At 37.3% G+C, this 19,611-nt stretch overlaps 1 protein-coding gene across 5 annotated transcripts in view; it reads right to left on the bottom strand.

Annotated features, from left to right (window-relative positions):
• The window catches only part of RIC1 (RIC1 partner of RAB6A GEF complex), a 105,204-nt gene that overhangs the window by 55,399 nt on the left and 30,194 nt on the right, over positions 1–19,611 (bottom strand). Inside the window, exon 1 of one of the 5 annotated variants that reach the window (XM_077759476.1) lies at positions 6,089–6,214. The exons of the other annotated variants lie outside the window; for them this stretch is intronic. Within the exon in view, the coding sequence (XP_077615602.1) occupies positions 6,089–6,108 (20 nt within the window). The 5' untranslated portion in view covers positions 6,109–6,214. Of the gene's footprint in view, positions 1–6,088; positions 6,215–19,611 lie in introns of those variants that run through there. 5 annotated transcript variants of the gene reach the window in all.

Below are 19,611 nucleotides of genomic sequence, written 5' to 3'. Positions count from 1 at the left end.
AAAATATATACGATTAAAGAGAAAAATATGAATTCTCCCCCACTCTGTGACTCATATATACCCAGAGTAAACATAAACAAACTTACAAATCAGGCACTAATCTCTGAGGTTCTGAAATGAAAAATGGACTTCAATTCNGGGGGGGGGGGGGAGGTAGGAGTAGAGGCAGGAGAGCAAAGAATCTAAAAAACAGTAAAAGCAAATTCTCAAGAGAACCAACAAATGTTTTTAAATAACTGATGGCCCTTTCTGAGGTGGGCAACTTTGGGAGATACACACGTTTCTACATAGAGCATGTCCAAAGTGATCCAAATCCTCACCTCATTTTACCTTATGTCATACAACATCCTTGTTCTTCTATCCTTTGGGTATGTATCGGAATTAAGGTCAATTCAGGGATACAACAGGAAATATTTCACATAAAACTTGATAATAAATAGCAAAATGGCTAAACCTGGTAGCTCCCTGCTACATGAGAGTGCCTAGATCAACAGCCACCACACACAACCCCTCAAAAGGACCAGATGATAGTGCTGTGATCTTTATCTCTGCATGTTTGGGACCATTCTTTCTCAATTCCTGTGCTGGGATTTAAAAGCTATCCATCTCTTCTCTTACTGTCAGCTGTCGCTTACTCTTGGCAACAATGAGCCTGCCATTTCTCCGTCTCCAGTCACCTATACCTTTACAGTTATGTGTAAATAGTCTAACACATTCAACAGCCTTTAAGCTTCCTGGCTTGGTGAAAATTATTTTGATACTTTTCCTGCTTTCTGGTTTTAGGTAACTTTCCATATGGAAGCTTGGTGACACTTTACCCTGTTCTGCTACACTGTGACCTGGAATATTTGACTCCTTGTGGATGTCTGAATGGCTAAACTGGTTAATGTTAAACCACACAGGTTCAGATTCATTTAACGTGCTTGCTGTGATAGCTACTAAGAAAGACACCATGAGTTATTAGTTTACAGGACTCCTATCTGGACTGCTAATCAAACACACTATAATGAATTTCCTGAGATAATTCTCCACATTATCTAGTTTTAAAGTTATTTTTCAAAGCACTACATATACGTGACTTAAGCAAATAGTGCTAGAAGCTTATGACAAAGGGGAAAAAGCAGGTTGTTATGGGTTTTTTTTTGTGAAGATACAACTAGCTTCAGTTTTGTTTTTTGGTTGTTGGTTTTTTTTTTTAGCTATTATCTTCTTCTATATACCTGGATATTTTTTCCACAATACACTCAAGCTGCTTCAGTATCATTATTTAGACATTATCTACTAACTTCCCACTCTCATTCTCCATTTTCCCCATCTTCCTAAGTATGCAAGAATGTTTTCATTATAACGATCGAATAAATAATTTTTACTTCTGGGTCAAGAAGTACTGAATGATTACATTTCTTTTCTTACACAGCTTGCTAATTTTTCTGATGTTAACTTTACTGCATACTTCCATTTAACTGGTTTTGTACCTAAGTTTTCTCTGACTCCTTAAAAGCTCTGACAAAAACAACTCTCAATATAACTTTCTATGCGGTCAAGCCTGTGACAATAACGTAACATCTCTCCTGCTGCCCAGCGCCCTAATGACTAAGTCTAATGCACAGTATTATCCTGGTAATTCCCTTTGTCATCATCCTGATGATTTCTTTGCTTCTTTCCTATAAGCCTTTATTTTCTTTATTCCTCTTACTGGGGTCACATATTCTTGTGGCTTCCTGGAAAAGAGTATGTGGAGTAAGTGGGCAATTCCCAAGTCCACTGTCTTTGACACCTGCATGAGTATCTGGGTAGAGAGTTTTAAGCTGCATATCCCAACACAAGATGATGCTCACAGAAAGAAACTTATTACATCAAAAGACTGCTGCAAACAAAATATGCATCTCAAGAATAAAATATTATGCAGCCAAAAAACAAAGGAAAGGTAGAAGAACTCTCTAGACTCCTTGGAATGACTTCAGGATCTCTTGTGAGAGAAATCAACGTTCTCAACACTGTATGTAATCTGCTACATTTGTATGACAGGGAAGGAAAAAACAAATGTTCATACGCCTGTGCTAAACTTAAAAATGAAAAGAAGACCCAAAACTAAAATGAAAATGGTGATCTACAGGGGAAGACAGAATATAAGGTAAGGAATGCCACATTTTTTTAAACTTTGGGACATTAAAATATTTTATATAATAAACCAAATTAAAATTAAAAGCAACAACAAAAGCCAATCTCTAAAAACAGAAAAGAAACAAACCTAATTATACATCAAGCTGAAAGCACAAATAAGAATTATTTCAAGTAACTTTGAAATACAGTAGTTTGTGCATCCTTAATGGAAAATTTCTAAGGATAAAAATCCTAAAAGAATCAAACTGTAATCAGTAATAATACTGTTATAATAATAGTGATATTATTTTGGAGCCACTCTGTATACAAAAGGATGAACCAAGTAAGTGATTATGTTTACATTATTAGGAACCAAGATTATCAATAAGAGAAAATATACAAATATAAAGCTAGAGAAGTAAAACTCAACTTTCAAAACTTTAAAAAATTTTATTTTATTTATTTATTTATTTTTAAATGTTTTATTTATTTCTAGGAGAGAGAGAGAGACAGGGTGAGCAGGGGAGGGTCAGAGAGAGAGGGAGTCACAGACCAAAACAGGCTCCAGGCTCTGAGCTGGCAGTCAGCACAGAGCCCGACGCGGGGCTCGAACCCACGAACTGCTAGATCATGACCTAAGCGAAAGTCAGACGCTTAACCGGCTAAGCCACCCAGGCGCCCCAATTGTAAAGCTTTTAAAAACTTTAACTTTTAACTTAATCTTTAATTTGAATTAATGATATCAGTATTAACTCACAATATGTTTTCCTCTTTCTAAAATTTACTCTTTATCTCTGTGCACTAAAAAGTCCTAAAAGCAAATATAACCAATAACAATCAGCATCAAGTCACAGTCTTCAAAATATTAATTTGCACAGAAGGAAGCCAAACGTCTTTGGAGCGCTGACTTACTCCAATATAGGGGGAAGATCTGGTAACATGAGCCTTGGGTTTGACAAGCAAGGATGCCATTTAAATAATACCATTTTTATGGGCTCTGCAACAGGCTAAACATGTGACAGTCTGATCAAAAAGAATGACTGCAATTGGTTAAAACCCAAAAATGTAAAAACCCCCACATTTACAATACTAACAGCACTCATTAGTTGGTTCCTCTGGAAGTTCTTAGGACACAACTGGTTACTGCAAGAAAAGGGAAAGGATCAACTATCTCTTCTTTTTTCCTGTATGGACTATATTTCAGGGTAAACGTCAAATAGACCATGAAAGAAGTTTTTCTTTATGTAAGGATAGCTACAGAATGCAGAACGAATGGTAGAATTTAAAAAAAAAACTATTTTTAAATTTTGGGGGTGTCTGGGTAGCTTAGTCAGTTAAGCGTCTGACTTCAGTTCAGGTCATGATCTCATGGCTTATGAGTTTGAGCCCCGACTGGGGCTCTGGGCTGGCAGCTTAGAGCCTGGAGCCTGCTTCACATTCTGTCTCCATCTCTCTCTCTGGCCCTCCCCTTCCTGCTCACTGTTTCTCTCTCTCAAATATAAATAAACATTTAAAAAAAATTTTAATCACAATTTTATAATCCCTATCAAAATAACAGACACAGGGAATAAAATTAATAAATGCATACAACACCAGTAGGTAGGTTAAAAAGTACAAACTTAAGACATATACACCAAATGAAATAGATCTTGGTTTGAACAAATTCCTAAAAAGACAGCTTTGCATTAAAATGGAGACTGATATTAATAAATTATTAATTTTGTTAGATTTAATAGCATTATAGCTTTGTTTCTTTAAAATGTCCACTTGTGGGGCGCCTGGGTGGCTTAGTCGGTTGAGCGTCCGACTTTCGCTTAGGTCATGATCTCGCGGTTCGTGGGTTCGAGCCCCGCGTCGGGCTCTGTGCTGACTGCCAGCTCAGAGCCTGGAGCCTGTTTCAGAGTCTGTGTCTCTCTCTCTCTGACCCTCCCCTGCTCATGCTGTCTCTCTCTCTCTCCTAGAAATAAATAAAACATTTAAAAAAAAAAAATTAAAAAAAAAATAAAATAAAATGTCCACTTGTTACTGATAAAGCTATTTGAGACTGAAATGATACAGTATCTGAAATTTGTTCAAAATACTAAAAGCGTACATACATATCGATAACTTGTGAAGGTGGGAGATGGGTTCAGAGTTTACCATTATACTGTTATACTAACAAATTCCTTAACAAGAGCTTAAACTGATGTATTTCTTTCAGCATTTTAAAGCCTTTCCGAAAATGTCTTTTAGATTCTAAAGTCTAATGTGGAGTCCAATGACATTCTTATTCAAAGACTTTATTTTTGATCTGTTTTTCCCATCAGGAAGTTCTTAGGAGTGACCTTCCTTTGATTTCTAGGGAGTTACAAAATTTCAGGACAGTGTACTTTTTTTTTTTTTTTTTACAAGTGTGAGGACTTATCATTGTTTGCACCAAGCAAGCTAGTAACAGTCTTTAGTTTAGGTCTGGCAAATTTACATATTTTGTTTCCTTTACATACTAAAAAGATTCTCTACTTCCTCCTCTTTCTGGAGCTCCTATGAGGTTAGATACTAGACCTCAGATGAACCTCTAATTCTTCCTTTTTGCCCCTCTTACCCAGAGAGCTCCCCAACTGTTTCTTCCAATGCTTCACTGAATTTGAAATTTCTACTTTTGTCCTTTCTTCCCAGGAACACTGTCGCCCACCTTCCCTTTCTTTTCATACACCAGTTTTAATTAGAAAACACCTGTCTGAGGTTGTGAATTTTCATTTCCTCAAAATGTTTTTGTTCCCTGTACTGTCTATTTCTTTTGAGTTTCCTTTTTCTGCTGTGTGTCTCTCCTTCACCCTGGAAGCTTTCCTAGGATGCCTAACAATTCCTGGCTGTCCATCTGCGTTGAAGAGGTTAGCAAGAAAAATTATGAGCTCTAATTCTAATTACAAGGTCTGTGTGTTCAAGTTGGGCTTTTCAACTGGTAGAAACCAACCGGCATTTTTGTTGAGGTCTTCAAATATCAGGGCCTTTTCAGTCATTTTTCTGGACTCATTTAATTTCCCCAGGAAAAGGGGCGCCTGGGTGGCTCAGTCATTTAAGCGTCCGACTTTGGCTCAGGTCATGATCTCATGGTTCATGGAATCGAGCCCCACATCGGGCTCTGTGCTGACAGCCAGCTCAGAGCCTGGAGCCTGCTTCGGATTCTGTATCTCCCTGTCTCTCTGACCCTCCCCTGCTCACACTGTCTCTCTCTCTCTCTCTCTCTCAGAAATAAATAAAACATTAAAAAAATTAATTTCCCCAGGAAGGATCCCTCAATCTTGCCGGGGATATCAAGCATAGAAGCTAGAAGTCTAGAGCCAAGCAAAGGAAGAAGGCTTGCCATCCTACTGTTCAGTGTGACAATTTTCATTTAATCCCCACCTTTAGTTCAGCAGCTCACCCTTGCCCTACTCTGTGTCTGGAATCCCTCTGGCTTATCAGACAATATACTTCCTGTCACTTGTGATGTGGAAACATAAAACTCCTCACACCTTATTCAAATTTTCAAAACAACCCTCCTGTTTATGGCTCCTGGGTCACTCCTATATTCTATGGTACTACTGAATCTAATTCCTGGGTCTTTCCAAGATTTTGAAGGTCTAACAAGTTGTTTTTCTTTTTCTTTTTTTTCCTATTTTTTGAAAACTGAAATTCAGTTGATACACAATGTTACATTAGTTTCAGGTGTACAAAACAGTGATTCATTAAGTCCATACATTATGCTATGCTCATCCCAAGTGTGGCCACCATCTGTCACCACACGACACTATCACAATACTACTTATATATTCCCCAATCTGTACCTTTCATCCCTATGACTTATATATTCCATAACTGGAAGCCTGTACCTGCCACTCCCTTCCCCCATTTTGCCTCCCCCCCACAGGTTCCCCCCCCCCCTCCCCGCTGGTAACCATTAGTTTGTTCTGCTGTATTTATGGGACTCAAACAAGTTGATTTTTATCAGTATTATGTAACTAACCTTAGGCTCTTGAGTTTCATATTCTTCCTTAGTCATTTATTCTTTCTCATCCAATGTTTAGCTCAGGGTTAAAGAGGCCTCTCACTTTCATTAAAGATAAAAATAGTATTTCAACTTGTTATTCTGCTGGTTATTTTCAAAAGAAAGGATGAAAAAAGTCTTGTTACCATCTTCAAATTAGAAGCCATCTATTTTCCTTTATATAAATACTCTCATTGATTAGAGCGCTGAAGTAGTATATGAATTTCAAAGCAAATTTAAGTAAATCCTGACTCCTCAATATTCCCATTATAAAATTAGAGATAAATGTCACACACAAGTTTCCATGTCTTCTTCCAAATTAAGTAAAAAATAGAGTTAGAAGTTATATTAATAAAAAAAACTAAATTTCTGATAAAAATACTATTATTTATAGTTCAACAATAACTTGAGTGTACAGTATCAGACTTTTGGAAGGGAATCACAGAAGATGAGGCTGGAACAATAAAACAAGATTATAAAGAGCACTCAATGTCAGGAAAAAGAGCAATAAATTGAGCATTTACTATGTATGAGTGTACAAAATGTTCTGCACATATCTCACATAAATGCTAATAATCCTCTGAGACAGGTATTATTTTCCCCCTTTTCTCAGAAAAGAAACTAAAGCTTTGGCTCATGGTCACAGAGTTGGTAAGTGAAGGAACTCATGTGTGAGCCTGTGGCTTCAATTCCAGATCCTAGGACACGGACAACTACTAGAGAGTTAAGGAGACTAACAATAACCTTTGTCTGCAGAAAAAAATACGAGAATGAATGCTAAAGAACAGACAGGGGAATGGAGTGGGGAGAAGGAATGGAACCTGTAGACTAGTTAGGAGACTGTCGGTAAGAGTACACAAGGAATGGGGGGCCTGGGTAGCTCAGTTAAGCATCTGACTTCGGCTCAGGTCATGATCTTGCAGTTTGTGAGTTCAAACCCCGCATCAGGCCCTGTGCTGACAGCTTGGAGTCTGGAGCCTGTTTCAGATTCTGTGTCTCCCTGTCTCTGCCCTTCCCCCACCTGTGCTCTCTCTCTCAAAAATAAACAAACGTTTAAAAAATTTTAAAAACAAAGAGTACACAAGGAAGGACTTGGACAGTGGCAACAGAAATGTGTTTTCAGACAGCTTTCTCATGGCCTTGTTTGAAAAGAGATAATAAAAGCATACTGAGAATTCTCATTCCTGCTTAGTAATAGAAGCTCGTCAGAGACAGGTACAATTGCACTGTACACATTCCGGGTGGTCATTTAAGCTACTGAGAAATATTATATTCTTCATCCTGGGCACAGAAAACTGTGTTTTCCTGACCACTAAAAAAGGAATGGTCATGTGACTGACTTTGTCCTATTATAAACCACAAGGGGGAGTTATTTGTGTCACCTCTGGGCAGAGGCTTTAAGTGCCAAAACTGGTACACAATGCTGTTTTATCCTCTACCACAGAGATATGGCCCGTGTCAGCTCATACAGTATACTACATCAAATAACTTGTGGACTATGGTCCACTAAAACTCAACAAATATTATTGTTCATATGTGACTTTATTAAATATACAGTCCGAGAAGGAGAAAGAAAAAGAATGAAGAAAAAGCACAGCTTAAGAGACTTGTGGGACACTACCATGCATACCAACATATGTAGAGTGAGAGTCCCAAAGGCAAGGCAAGAGAAAGCAGAAAAAATAACCGAATAAATGATGGCTGAAAATGTCCCTAATCTGGTAAAGACATAAATCTAATCATCCAGTTAAGGTCAGAAAACTCCAAATACAATTTTAAAAGACCCACACCATGATACACTACATTCAAACTATTGAAAGACAAAGTATCTTGAGAGCAGTGAGAAAAGTGACTCATCATTTACAACAAGGGGTTCTCAGTAAGATTAGCAACCAACTTCTAATCAAAAACCATGGAGGCCACAGGCAGTGGGATGACATACCACAAGTGCTGAAAGAAAAAAAAGTCACCAAGAATTCTATATCCAGAAAAATTATCCTTCAAAAATAAAAGAGAAAGATTTCCAAACAAACAGAAGTGGAGAGATTTGTTGCAAGCAGACCTTACCTACCAGAACCCCTAAAAGGAGGCCCTCATGCAGAAACAAAAAGACACTATTCCAAAGTTTTAGGAAAAAATAAAGAACAATGGTAAAGGTACAGGTAAATATAAAGCCAGCAGTGCTGTATTTTTGGTTCAACAATCCACCTTTTTACCTATGTGACTTAAAAGACTAAGGCCTAAAATAGTAATCATAAATCTATGTTATGGGTACACAACGTATAAAGATGTAATGTGCGACAATAAGAACATAAAAAAGGGAGGAATGGATATGTACTCCTGTACATACTCCTGAATATACTGTTTATGTACTAATGAAGCTAAATTACTTTTAATGCAATTTAGGTTACTGTGAGTACAAGATGTTAAATGCAGCCCTCAGGGCAACCGCTAAGAAAATAACATACAGAAAATGAAATGAGAAACTAATCAGAATGGTACATCACAAAAAATCAAGCAAAAGAAGGCATTGACGGAAGAACTGAGGGACAAAAAAGATATGACACACAGAAAAGAGCAAAATGGAAGAAGTCCTTCTTTATCAGTAATCACTTTATCGCTGGGTCAAACATTCCAATTAAAGGCAAACACTGTCAGAATGGATTTTTAAAAAACCATAGGATTCTATGTCTAAGTTGTCTAAAGAGACTTACTTCAGATCCAAAGCCAGATAGTCGACATTGAAAGGATGGAAGAGATCTTCCATACAAACAGCAATTAAACACAGCAGGGTGTTAATAATAAGACCTGACAAAATACTTTCGATCAAAAATTGTTACAAGACACAAAGAAGGGCATCACAGACAATCCTCAACTTAAAATGACTTAACTTACATTTTTCCAACTTTACAACAATGTGAAAGTGCTACACATTCAGTAGAAACCTTATTTCAAATTTGATGTTTTTTCCAGGCTAGGGAAATGCAGTACGATAATCTTGTAACGTTAGAGGCAGCAAGCCACAGCTCCCAATCACCCAGGAGATCCCAAAGGTAAACAGCTGATACACTTACAAAAATTCTAGACCTGGGGCACGTGGGTGGCTCAGTGGGTTAAGCAACAGACTCTGGATTTTGGCTCAGGTTGTGATGTCACAGTTGTGAGATCGATTCTTGCCTGAGTGTGCAGGCTACTTGGGATTCTCTCTCCCTCTCTCTCCCTTTCTACTTGTGCTCTCTCTCTCTCAAAATAAATGAATTAAAAAAAAATTCTGTTTCTATACAGTCATTCTTCTTTTCACTCTCGGTACAGTATTCAATAATTTACATGAGCTATTTGGCACTTTATTAAAAAGCAGGCTCTCTGTTAGATGATGCTGCCCAGCTGTAGGCTAATGTAAGTGTTCTGAGCACATTTAAGGTAGGCTAAGCTAAACTCTGATGTTTGGTAGGTTAAATGCCATTTTCAACTTGGAATGGATTTACTGGAATAAAATCCCACTGTAGGTCAAGGAAGATCTGTATATGTAATAAAAAGGTCAATCCAGCAAGAAGGGATCACAATTACAAACAGATACACCTCAAACATATGAAGCAAATACTGACCAAACTGAAGGGAGAAACAATTCTATCCTAACAGCTGGGAATTTCAATGTCCCACTTTCAATCATGGACAGAACCAGACAGAAGTTCAGAGGGAAAAAGAATCTAAACACTATATACCATTTAGACCTAAAACACATATGAACACTCCACCCAACAGCAGCACAATACATGTTCTTGCTCAAATGCACATGAACATTCTCCAGAAGAGAACATACATTTGGACAGAAAAACGTCTCAATAAATTTAAAAAGACTGAAATCCTACAGAGTGTCTTCTCTCACCACAATTTAGTAAAAACAGACATCAATAACAAAACGCAAACTAGAAAACTCACAAACATGGAAAGTAAACATCTCTTAGCCAATAGATCAAAGAGAAAACCAAAAGGGAAATTAGAAAATACTTTGAGACTCATGAAAATTAAGACACAACATCATGGTATGAGTAAATGCAGTACTTATAGGAAATTTTATAGCTAAAATGCTTACATTGAAGAAGAGAGATCGCAAATCTATAACTTAATTTTATACCTTAAGAAACTAGAAAAAGAGAAAAATAAACTCAAAACTAACAGAAGGAAGGGTATAAAAAAGATTGGATATGAACCAAATTGAAAAGAGAAAAAAAAAATCAATGAAAACAAATTAGTTCTTTGAAAACTAAAAAATTTTTTAAAAAACTAAGGAAAAACGAAGACTTAACTAAACTCAGAAATTAAAGTGGGGACATTACTACTGGATTTGGAGAAATAAAAGAGATAAGGGAATCCACATATTTAGAGAACTTAAATCCCCTACTTCTCCTGACATAATTTGCCCTAAATATCGAGTAGAAGCAGATTATGTTTAATAATTCAGAAGGCAGCCTAGACAACAATATCAACTGCAACTTATTAAGAACACGCTAACTTGTTTTTCTCATTTTATAGGCACACAAAAGCATAAAAATGGACTTAAAAAGCAGCTTTACCAAAGTGACTGGCAGTGAAAAGTAGAATCAGACTAGACTGAACCCAGTATCTGTAATTTCAAATGAGTTCTCCACATCTGTAAACTGCTGTACCTTTATCTAAGATAGTAACATCAAGTCCAATATCATAAAAAAGTAGGAAAAATGAAATCAAGCCAATTCCAGAGTTCTGTTTTACTAACGTATTTCTCATGAATTAAAAGTCAAGTTTCTCAGTGCCCCATTCTAACAAAAGCAAGGCATTCTTGGCAACAAGCAGCCCCCATAGGGCAACAGGGCAATTAAAACTCCTATAGGGAAGGACAACTATTAATCAAACTTCCCATAGCCTGAGGAAGCATATTCCCACCAAACTGACAAAAATCAAAACTCAAACACAGCACTCAGAAATAGGTCATAAAAATTGTGGGAAAAGTCTTCAAAAAAAAATTGCCTCTAATTTATGTCAACTCAGACTTGGAGGGCTAAATAAGGTCATACAGAAAATGGTCACTATAAATTAAATTCAGCAGGCATTTATTGCAACAATCTCTATTTGGTAGGAGATCTCAAATACTTTCAGTGCCAGCTAAAGAAAATAATAATGTAGTAGATAACCGAATGAATCTGGGAGGTGGAGAGGATGGACAGGAACTTCAGAAATACAGCTAGCTGATTATGCAGTATTTCTCCTGTCAGTATAACTAAATTAAGTCCGGTTTTCCTCACAAGTATAGCTGGAATCCTGTACACAAAACTGACAACTTAGCACGTTCCCCTAACTGCCATTCCCACTTTGGGGGTTATTTATTCACTTAGCATCTGCTGCTTTTTATCACCATTACCTTTAAATAGTTCTCTCTTCACTAGCATCTTATATCTCTTTAGCACTCTATACAAATAATAGGAAGCATATAACAAATGTTTGATAATGATAATGAAGATCTCATTCCAGGTTTTCAATCTTTTCTCCCGATTTTACTGAGGTGTAACTGCCATAGAACACTATGATATTACGAGATAAAACCGAACTTGATATATGTATATATTATAAAATGATTAACACAACATTAGTTAACAACCATCACTTTGTGATGAAAACTTGTAAGATCTACTCCCTTAGCGACTCATATTTTTTTAATCTTAAAATTATTCTAGAACGTGCTATGCTTAATCTAGGAACTTCTGGCAATTCTAAGTGGTGAATTCTGGCACCAAGAGGATTCGGTTCTCCAATTAGTTACAGAAAGGCTCATCTTTCCTCAAACTCCATACCTCATATTTCATCATTTGTAGTCAACACAACTGTTTACTAGAGTATCAATTATGAAAGTATTTCTGGGTGAAATAAAATGATGATCCTGGATGTGCTAAAACACACTCTAGTGGAAAAAAATGGAAAACTGTTCAAGTGTCTTCCTTTAAGGAATGTTGAGATTTTTTTATTTTGAGTGGCTGTTAAATTGTAGATCTTGAACTTTTCACAGCATGTTTGTATGTTTTTAGGGTGGGTTCAACCTTTACTTTAGGCTAGCTCAGCCCTTCTGAGCTCTCCACTGAATGTTCTAGTCCTAAACCAGGTGCCTTCTCCCTGGGTGGTCAGCAATGGAATGTCTCCCAGGCGTGTATAAGCTTTACAGCTGAAAACCCTGGCAGGTATCCTTTGGCAGAGGTCGTGGGGTCACACCATATATGTCCACATAGCTTAATATTCATGAAGACTCCAGGGGACCTGAAAGGTTTCTAGAACTTCTTCTCTGTACCTTCTACGTCTAATACTCCTCCACAAATGGCCGCTTGTAGTTCCCTGAACTTTATAATCTTTTTTCCAAGCATAGTTGGGCACTCTTGTTACGTTGAGGGGAAAAAAGAGGCTGAGCTAACTGACTGATGGGGACACACGCAGCCAGTTTATTATTATACTCAGAGTAACTAGTACCAAAGTAGCCCTCCACAAACAACAAAACCCTGGCCAAAATTTATGCAATAACTATATTCAGAAACTAGAAAATGGGCAGCCCAGGACTGTGATCCTAACTGAACAACAAAGCTTTCTGACAGCAGTCACTTTTCAAACACCACGTAGGCTGGAATTGGCTTGATTTTATTTTTCCTACTTTTTTATGATATTGGACTTGATGTTACTATCTTAGATAAAGGCACAGCAGTTTACAGATGTGGAGAGANACCCGGCCTCCGCGGCCTCCTCACCTCCCTCGGCCTCCACAGGATGGAGTCCGGGCCTCGCTCTGGCTTCTCTGAAGGGATTGTCCTGGCTTGTCTGGGCTTCTCTCCAGACACTAAAACGCTCCCCATGTCACAATGACGCCGTTTTGTTTTCTTACTCTCATCTGTTGTGTGTCACGGGGGCAGCACTCTTGACTTTCTTCAGGAGCTTTTCCTTCGCTTCCACAACTCCGCTGACTGTTTGGCACAACAGACTTACCTTTCAGCCTAGAAAGGCTGACATTCCTTCCTCATTAAGTGTAATCATGTATAGCTTCTGATTGCAAGTGAGAGATGTGTGACTTTTCCTTTCAGTTGAACACTTATAAGCCATTGTGAGGTTATGAATGGCCCTGATTTCAATACTGTTTTGTCTTAGGGAAGAAAGAGACGTGGAGGAGGACAGAGAAACGGCTGGTTAGTGGAGCAGACAGAATATACACAACACTTATCAACTGAGTTTACAGTCTCACATGGGCACAGTCCATGGCATCTCAAAACAATCTCATTAGTAACATGAAAAATCACTGACGACAGGTCACCGTAACAATAATTTAGAAGTCTGAAATACTGCAAGAAATACCAAAATGTGATAGACAGACATAAAATAAACAAGTGTTGTTTGGAAAAGGACACCAGTAGACTTGCTCAACACAAGGTTGCCAAAAACCTTCAATTTGTATTAAAAAAAAGAGTATCTGTTAAGTACAAAGTGTGCCTATATATATAAATGTGTGTGTGTGTGTATATATACATATATATAATGGGATATTATTCAGCCTTAAAAAGTAAGGAAATGCTACAAAACGGATGAACCTTGAGGACATTATGATGGTAAATGCTATGTTTACCATAATCTAAAAAAAAATGAAAATAATAAAGTTCAGTGATACAGTCTTTCTAAAATATTATTCCAGAAAGCACTGATGCATAATGTTAGTGGTTTTGTATCTTTAGAATCAAGTGTTAAAATGATTTAGAATAAAGTTCACACAAACCTTTAAAAAGAGTTTCTGAGGGATACCTTGCAGGGTAAGCATCCAACTTCGGCCTAGGTCATACTCTCGTGGTTCATGAGTTCCAGTCCCACATCGGGCTCTGTGCTGACCGCTCAGAGCCTGAAGCCTGCTTTGGATTCTGTGTCTCCCTCTCTCTCTGCCCTTACCCCACTCGTGCGCTTTCTCTCTCTCAAAAATAAACAATTAAAAACATTTAATAAAAAATGTTTGAGACAAGAATCTACGTATCAAGACCGTTTTGAAAAATAAATCTGGTATCAGTGCAAAGGATGGATTTCTGTATGTAAGAGAAAGGAAGAGAATGAGTTAGTAAATAAACTTTTTACTAACTGAGGCAAGGGAAGGCCAAAAAGGCACCTACCAGGACAAGGAGAGTGAAGCAGAGAAAGGCAAATTCTAGATATAATGATGACCTGTAATCAGTCAATTCAACTTGATTAGCAAACAAATATGAGAAGTGAGAAAATAAAGATTCCAAGGTTTTCAACCTCATACAACTGTACAAAAGAGCATGGTAACTGCAAAAAATGTTAGAAACACATCAGCCATGTTTGGCTTGGAAGGGAGAAAATGAGTTAGGCCGAGACATGACTCATTTGAGACTCCCTGCAGGGCCATCTAAATGGATTTGTCCCGGAAAGGTGAGCATGAAGCTCAAGAAAGTAGTACTAAACTAAAGAAACAGATCTGGATCTCATCCACATGTACTCGATAATTAAAACCAAGTAGAATATGTAGAAGAGAACTCAGAACAAAACCCTAGGGAGCACCAAAGCATTACTGTGGGTACTATACAGTAATTGAAGGAGTTGATTTAATCCTGATGGTATCTTTATGAAGTAGAAAGCATTAACTCTGTTAATGGTAATAATGATAATTATCAGATGAGTAAAATAAAACTCAAACAAATAAAGCAACAAAATCCTGAAAGCTAAGGAAAACAATCGAAAATTTTTATGTAGGGAAAGGGCAAGTAAATTTTATGTTAACAAATACATTTGGGGGAAACTAAATTCTAGAACAGTATTACAACAATCCAGGAGAAAAGTGACAAACCCAAGCTAAAGCAGTGTTGCTGGAAATTAGGAAGAAGTAAAAGACACAAGAGATACACACGAGGTAGAGTACGTAGAAAATATAGAAAGCAGAATACACTGGATATGATAGAGACTAGTTCCGAAGTTATCCAGCAGGAAAAGCAAATAAACTCAAGTAAATGGTGGCACCATCTACAGAAAAAGGAAATTGGCCATAGGCTTTCCTAGGATTAAGTTATTTAAAAATCAGAACATAATTTTTCATTTTTCACACCTAATAAAAATTTTTTCCACTTTAAAGTTTTAAACTAGAAGTTATTATAAGACAGAACCTAAAATTTATTCACAATTTTTCTTTTTTAGAGACAGAGAAAGGGAGAGCATGCATGCATATGTGCATGAGCAGGGGAGGGGGAGAGGGAGAGGGACTGGGAGAAGCAGAGAGAACGTTAAGACCACACTCTGCGTGGAGCCAGATGGGAGACTCAATCTCATGACCTTGGAATCATGATCTGAGCCAAAATCAAGAGTTGGACACTTAACTGACTGAGCCACACGGGCACCCCTTTATTCATAATAATCCTACTTTCTTACTTGCTAAATCTCAACAATCCAGAAGGCTACTCCCCTCGTATGTTTTGTTCCTCATCTCTCTGAGATCGTTTCAAATGTCATCTTCCCAGTGAAGACCCAGACTACTCTATTTCAAACTGTGTCCCCAATTCCCTAATGCCTTTCCCTACTTTATTTTTCTCCACAGAAATGATATCAGTTCACTTGTAACATACTTTCCTTAGTTATCACATCTACTAAAAGGGTGCAAGCTCTAGAACAGTTTTTCATCTGGGTTTTTTTCTTCCTTTTCCCACCACAGCAGCATCACCAGCATCTACAACAGTTCTGGCACATCACAAAATTCAAAACTTAAATGAACAGATGTATGGATAAAAACAATTACAAGAGGTTTCTGAAAGATATAGTATCCTTATCACTGGGCCTTTTATACACATACACACACAAAACCACTGTGCTTATATTATCACACATTCAGAAAGCCTTCAGTTGGATTAGAACAATGTGACTTTCTCATTTGAGCAGATACTTTAACATTTCTATGATTCTTTTTTTTAATGTTTTTTTTTATTTACTTCTGAGAGAGAGAGAGAGAGTGTCAGCAGGGGAGAGTCAGAGAGAGAGGGAGACACAGAATCCGAAGCGGCTCCAGGCTCTGAGCTGGCTGCCAGCACAGAGTCCACCGCGGGGCTCGAACCCACAAACCGTGAGCTCATGACCTGAGCCGAAGTCGGATGCTTAACCGACTGAGGCAACCAGGCGCCTCCATAATTCTTTAGATTCAGGTTCCAGTGTTAGAAATGTGGCCAACAGGGGAGTAGTTTTCAGTGCCCAGAATTTATATACAGTTACACTGCCATCAATGTCATTAGTAAGTGCTTGTGCAATTATCATGTAAGCTAACAGACACATAAAATATGTAAACTTCAATACATATGTACATTTACAGAATATATACATACTGAATATACAACAGCATATTCCATACATACTGAGTATATACATACTGAAATCAAATGACACATGTAATACTTTGAGAAGACCTAAGGGAATAAAAAATGTCAAGATAACTAACATACTTTTCAAGTTTATAAAATGAATTTAGAACAAGGTGCACTGTTAGAAATAATACTCTAAAGCTATAGAACCTGAATGGAAAAAAGCAGTTAAGTTTGTTTTCCAGAAAACACTGGAAAATGTTGGGGGAAATGTTGGAGGAAACTTTTACACCTGTAATTCAGATCTTTTCTCCTCTAAATGTGATGTAATTTCAGTAAAATTTCTGTCCCTTAAATGTTACAGGATTTTTGAAAGGCACAATCTCAAGTTGTGTTGAGATTAGAAAATGTGAACCTCGGGGCACCTAGGTGGCTTGGTCAGTTATGCATCCAACTTCGGCTCAGGTCCCCATCTCAGAGTTTGTGAGTTCGAGCCCCATGTACTTCTCTGTGCTGATAGCTCAGAGTCTGGAGCCTGCTTTAGATTCTGTGTCTCTCTCTATCTCTGCTCCTCCCCCACTCACATGGTCTCTCTCAAAAATAAACAAACATTAAAAAATAAAAAAAAAAAAGACAACCTAAACATCAAAGAGCTATCCCATTCTTGCTTCCCACCTGACACTAGTTCTTTAAGTCATCCGGTAAAAAGTCTGAAATCTAATAGACTAAGTTGGGGGTGAGGAAAAGGAAATGAGAAGTTGAGTTTTCATAGTTCTTTTGGAGGATTTTTTCAGTGAAGATCATCTGTATATTTTTAATATTTGATCATTAAATTTACTGAATTTTAGAACAATTCTTTTTTTTAATAGAACTCTGTCCTTAGGAAGGCTGGTCTCTCACAAAAGAGGTTGACAGAGTGGAAAGACAGAATAAAAGAAAAAATCTCTACTCTCAACGAAGTATACATTATGCTGAGGTTATTTGTTTCAATGATTTTTATTATGATAAAATTAAATGATTTGCAGGTTTAAGATCTACTAAACTCATATGTAAACATAAACAAATGAAAACATTCTAAAGCTAAACACAAGTTATTTCTGATTTATCCCTGGCAGAGTTTCCTCCATTACTTCCAATGCCAGTTCCAAGACATGAAAGAAAAAGCCAAGATGACCTTTAGTGGAAAGTCCATCCACTGGTCTGTGTAGCTCACATGAAGGGACATTTTAATACAGAATAAAATGCACAAAGGCACAAAAGATGAAAGAGGTGAAACATTTATTAATCAAAGAAATAAATGACCTCTGACAGTAAAGAGTCATTTGATAAGACCGTCACCAATGCTAAAGGCCGACTCAAAGCATCGCCAGGAAGGATGCTGGAAACACTATGTGGAAACTACAAAACATGTTCTCAGGTGGAGCATAATGGAAAATGACACGCAGGCTAAGGTTAAGATGCTGTCGCATAATACAAGGAAGCTGAGATACTCTAGGAAAACTTACGTGATGAACTCATGAAATTTAGAGAAGACAAGGGACGACAGTGTTTCTGTAACAGCAGAATACAACTAACTACTGCCTCAATTACACTGCTGCTACTCTTCAGAACTACTACATATAAACCACTTCAGATTCTTGGTCCTACTGTTGACTCCCTACTCCCCAAATAAACACCAAGCTAACAGGTGACTAGATGGGCATAAATAAGGTTGGCACAGTAAAGTATCAGTTGCTAAGAGAAATACACTATTGGGGCACCTGGGTGGCTCAGTCGACTGAGGCCTGACTCTCAATTTCAGCTCAGGTCATAATCTCATGAGTTTGTGGATGTGAGCCCCTCATCGGGCTCCACCCTGACAGTACAGAGCCTTCTTGAGATTCTCCCTCTCTCCTTCTCTCTCTGCACCCCTCCCATCTCTCTCTCTCGATAAATAAACTTAAAAAAAGTTATAAGCAACAAGACTTATGTCTGAATCATGGCCATGCCACTTCCTCGTGTGTGACTATCGATTGGTCAGTTACTTAGCCTCTCTGTGCCATGGTAATTGTACCTAACTACCTCACAGGGTTGTTACAGGATTAAATGAATTCGAAAAAGGGCTCAGAACACTGTGCCACTGTGCTTACAATGGCACAGATGGTGATGATGATACACTGTCAAAACTACATTTTTAAAACTCTCCTCAAATCCATGTATGAATCACTTTCCCAAGTTTTAAAAACATCAACTCCTATAATCCTCCAAACAAATGAAGAAAAAATATTCTTATTCCCATTTTATAAATAGGTTCTACAGAAAATCTAAGGAACTAACCAGGCTAAGTAACCTGACTACAGCAGTCCAGCACTCAAATACACAAGCAGATTCTAATTTGTTCTGCTCTGCAAAACTGTTGCCCTGTAAGATATGTTGTTTGATTTTATGTACCAATTACTAGAAGTTAAACTGGGAAACAATTACATTATCAAGTGAAATATTAAAAAGCTAAAAATCACTTAACATATACATACAAAATATGATTTGCACATTAAATCACTTTTTATATATTTATACATACAAAATCGCTTAAAATATTAGAAACAAAGTAAAAGTTTGGTGAAGGAAAAAGTATTTGATAATAGTATTAACAGCAGCTATCCTTTATTAAGTTTCTCACAAGCTAGGAAGCTATGTAAGCACTTAATATGCATGATCTCATGTAATCCTATGAAATAATTACTATGGTTATCTTACTGTACAGATGAGGAAACTGAGGTTTGGAAGGTATTAAATAACATGATAGAAGTTACACAGCCGAAAAGAGGAAGAATAGACATTCAGTCCCAGGTCTACAGGACGTCAAAGCCTAGACCTAGTACACATTTTATTGAGCCACAAACTAAAACCCATATAGTCAACAGAGAGGAAGAAAGCCCACACTTTAAAAAAATAAAATGTGTTTTATTTAGTTCTCTAGCCTATATACTGTCAAACAGAGCAAAGTTCATGCACTATCAGAACTACTACTTAGTTAAGGGGTGTCCTCTCTTAATATTTTTTAAATAATAATTTTTTAAAACCCAGAAACTATCTTTACATAGTCAAAGTGTAGGTTTCTAAAAAATTTATTTTTAATGTTCTGAGTTACTAGTGTTTAGTTTGTGTTTCTAATCA

This window comes from Crocuta crocuta, unplaced genomic scaffold, assembly GCF_008692635.1.
Source record: "Crocuta crocuta isolate KB4526 unplaced genomic scaffold, BGI_CrCroc_1.0 scaffold41, whole genome shotgun sequence".
NCBI classification, from domain to species: Eukaryota; Metazoa; Chordata; class Mammalia; order Carnivora; family Hyaenidae; genus Crocuta; species Crocuta crocuta.
Note: the sequence above shows the minus strand (reverse complement) of the source record. Positions and strands in the feature narration are given on the sequence as shown.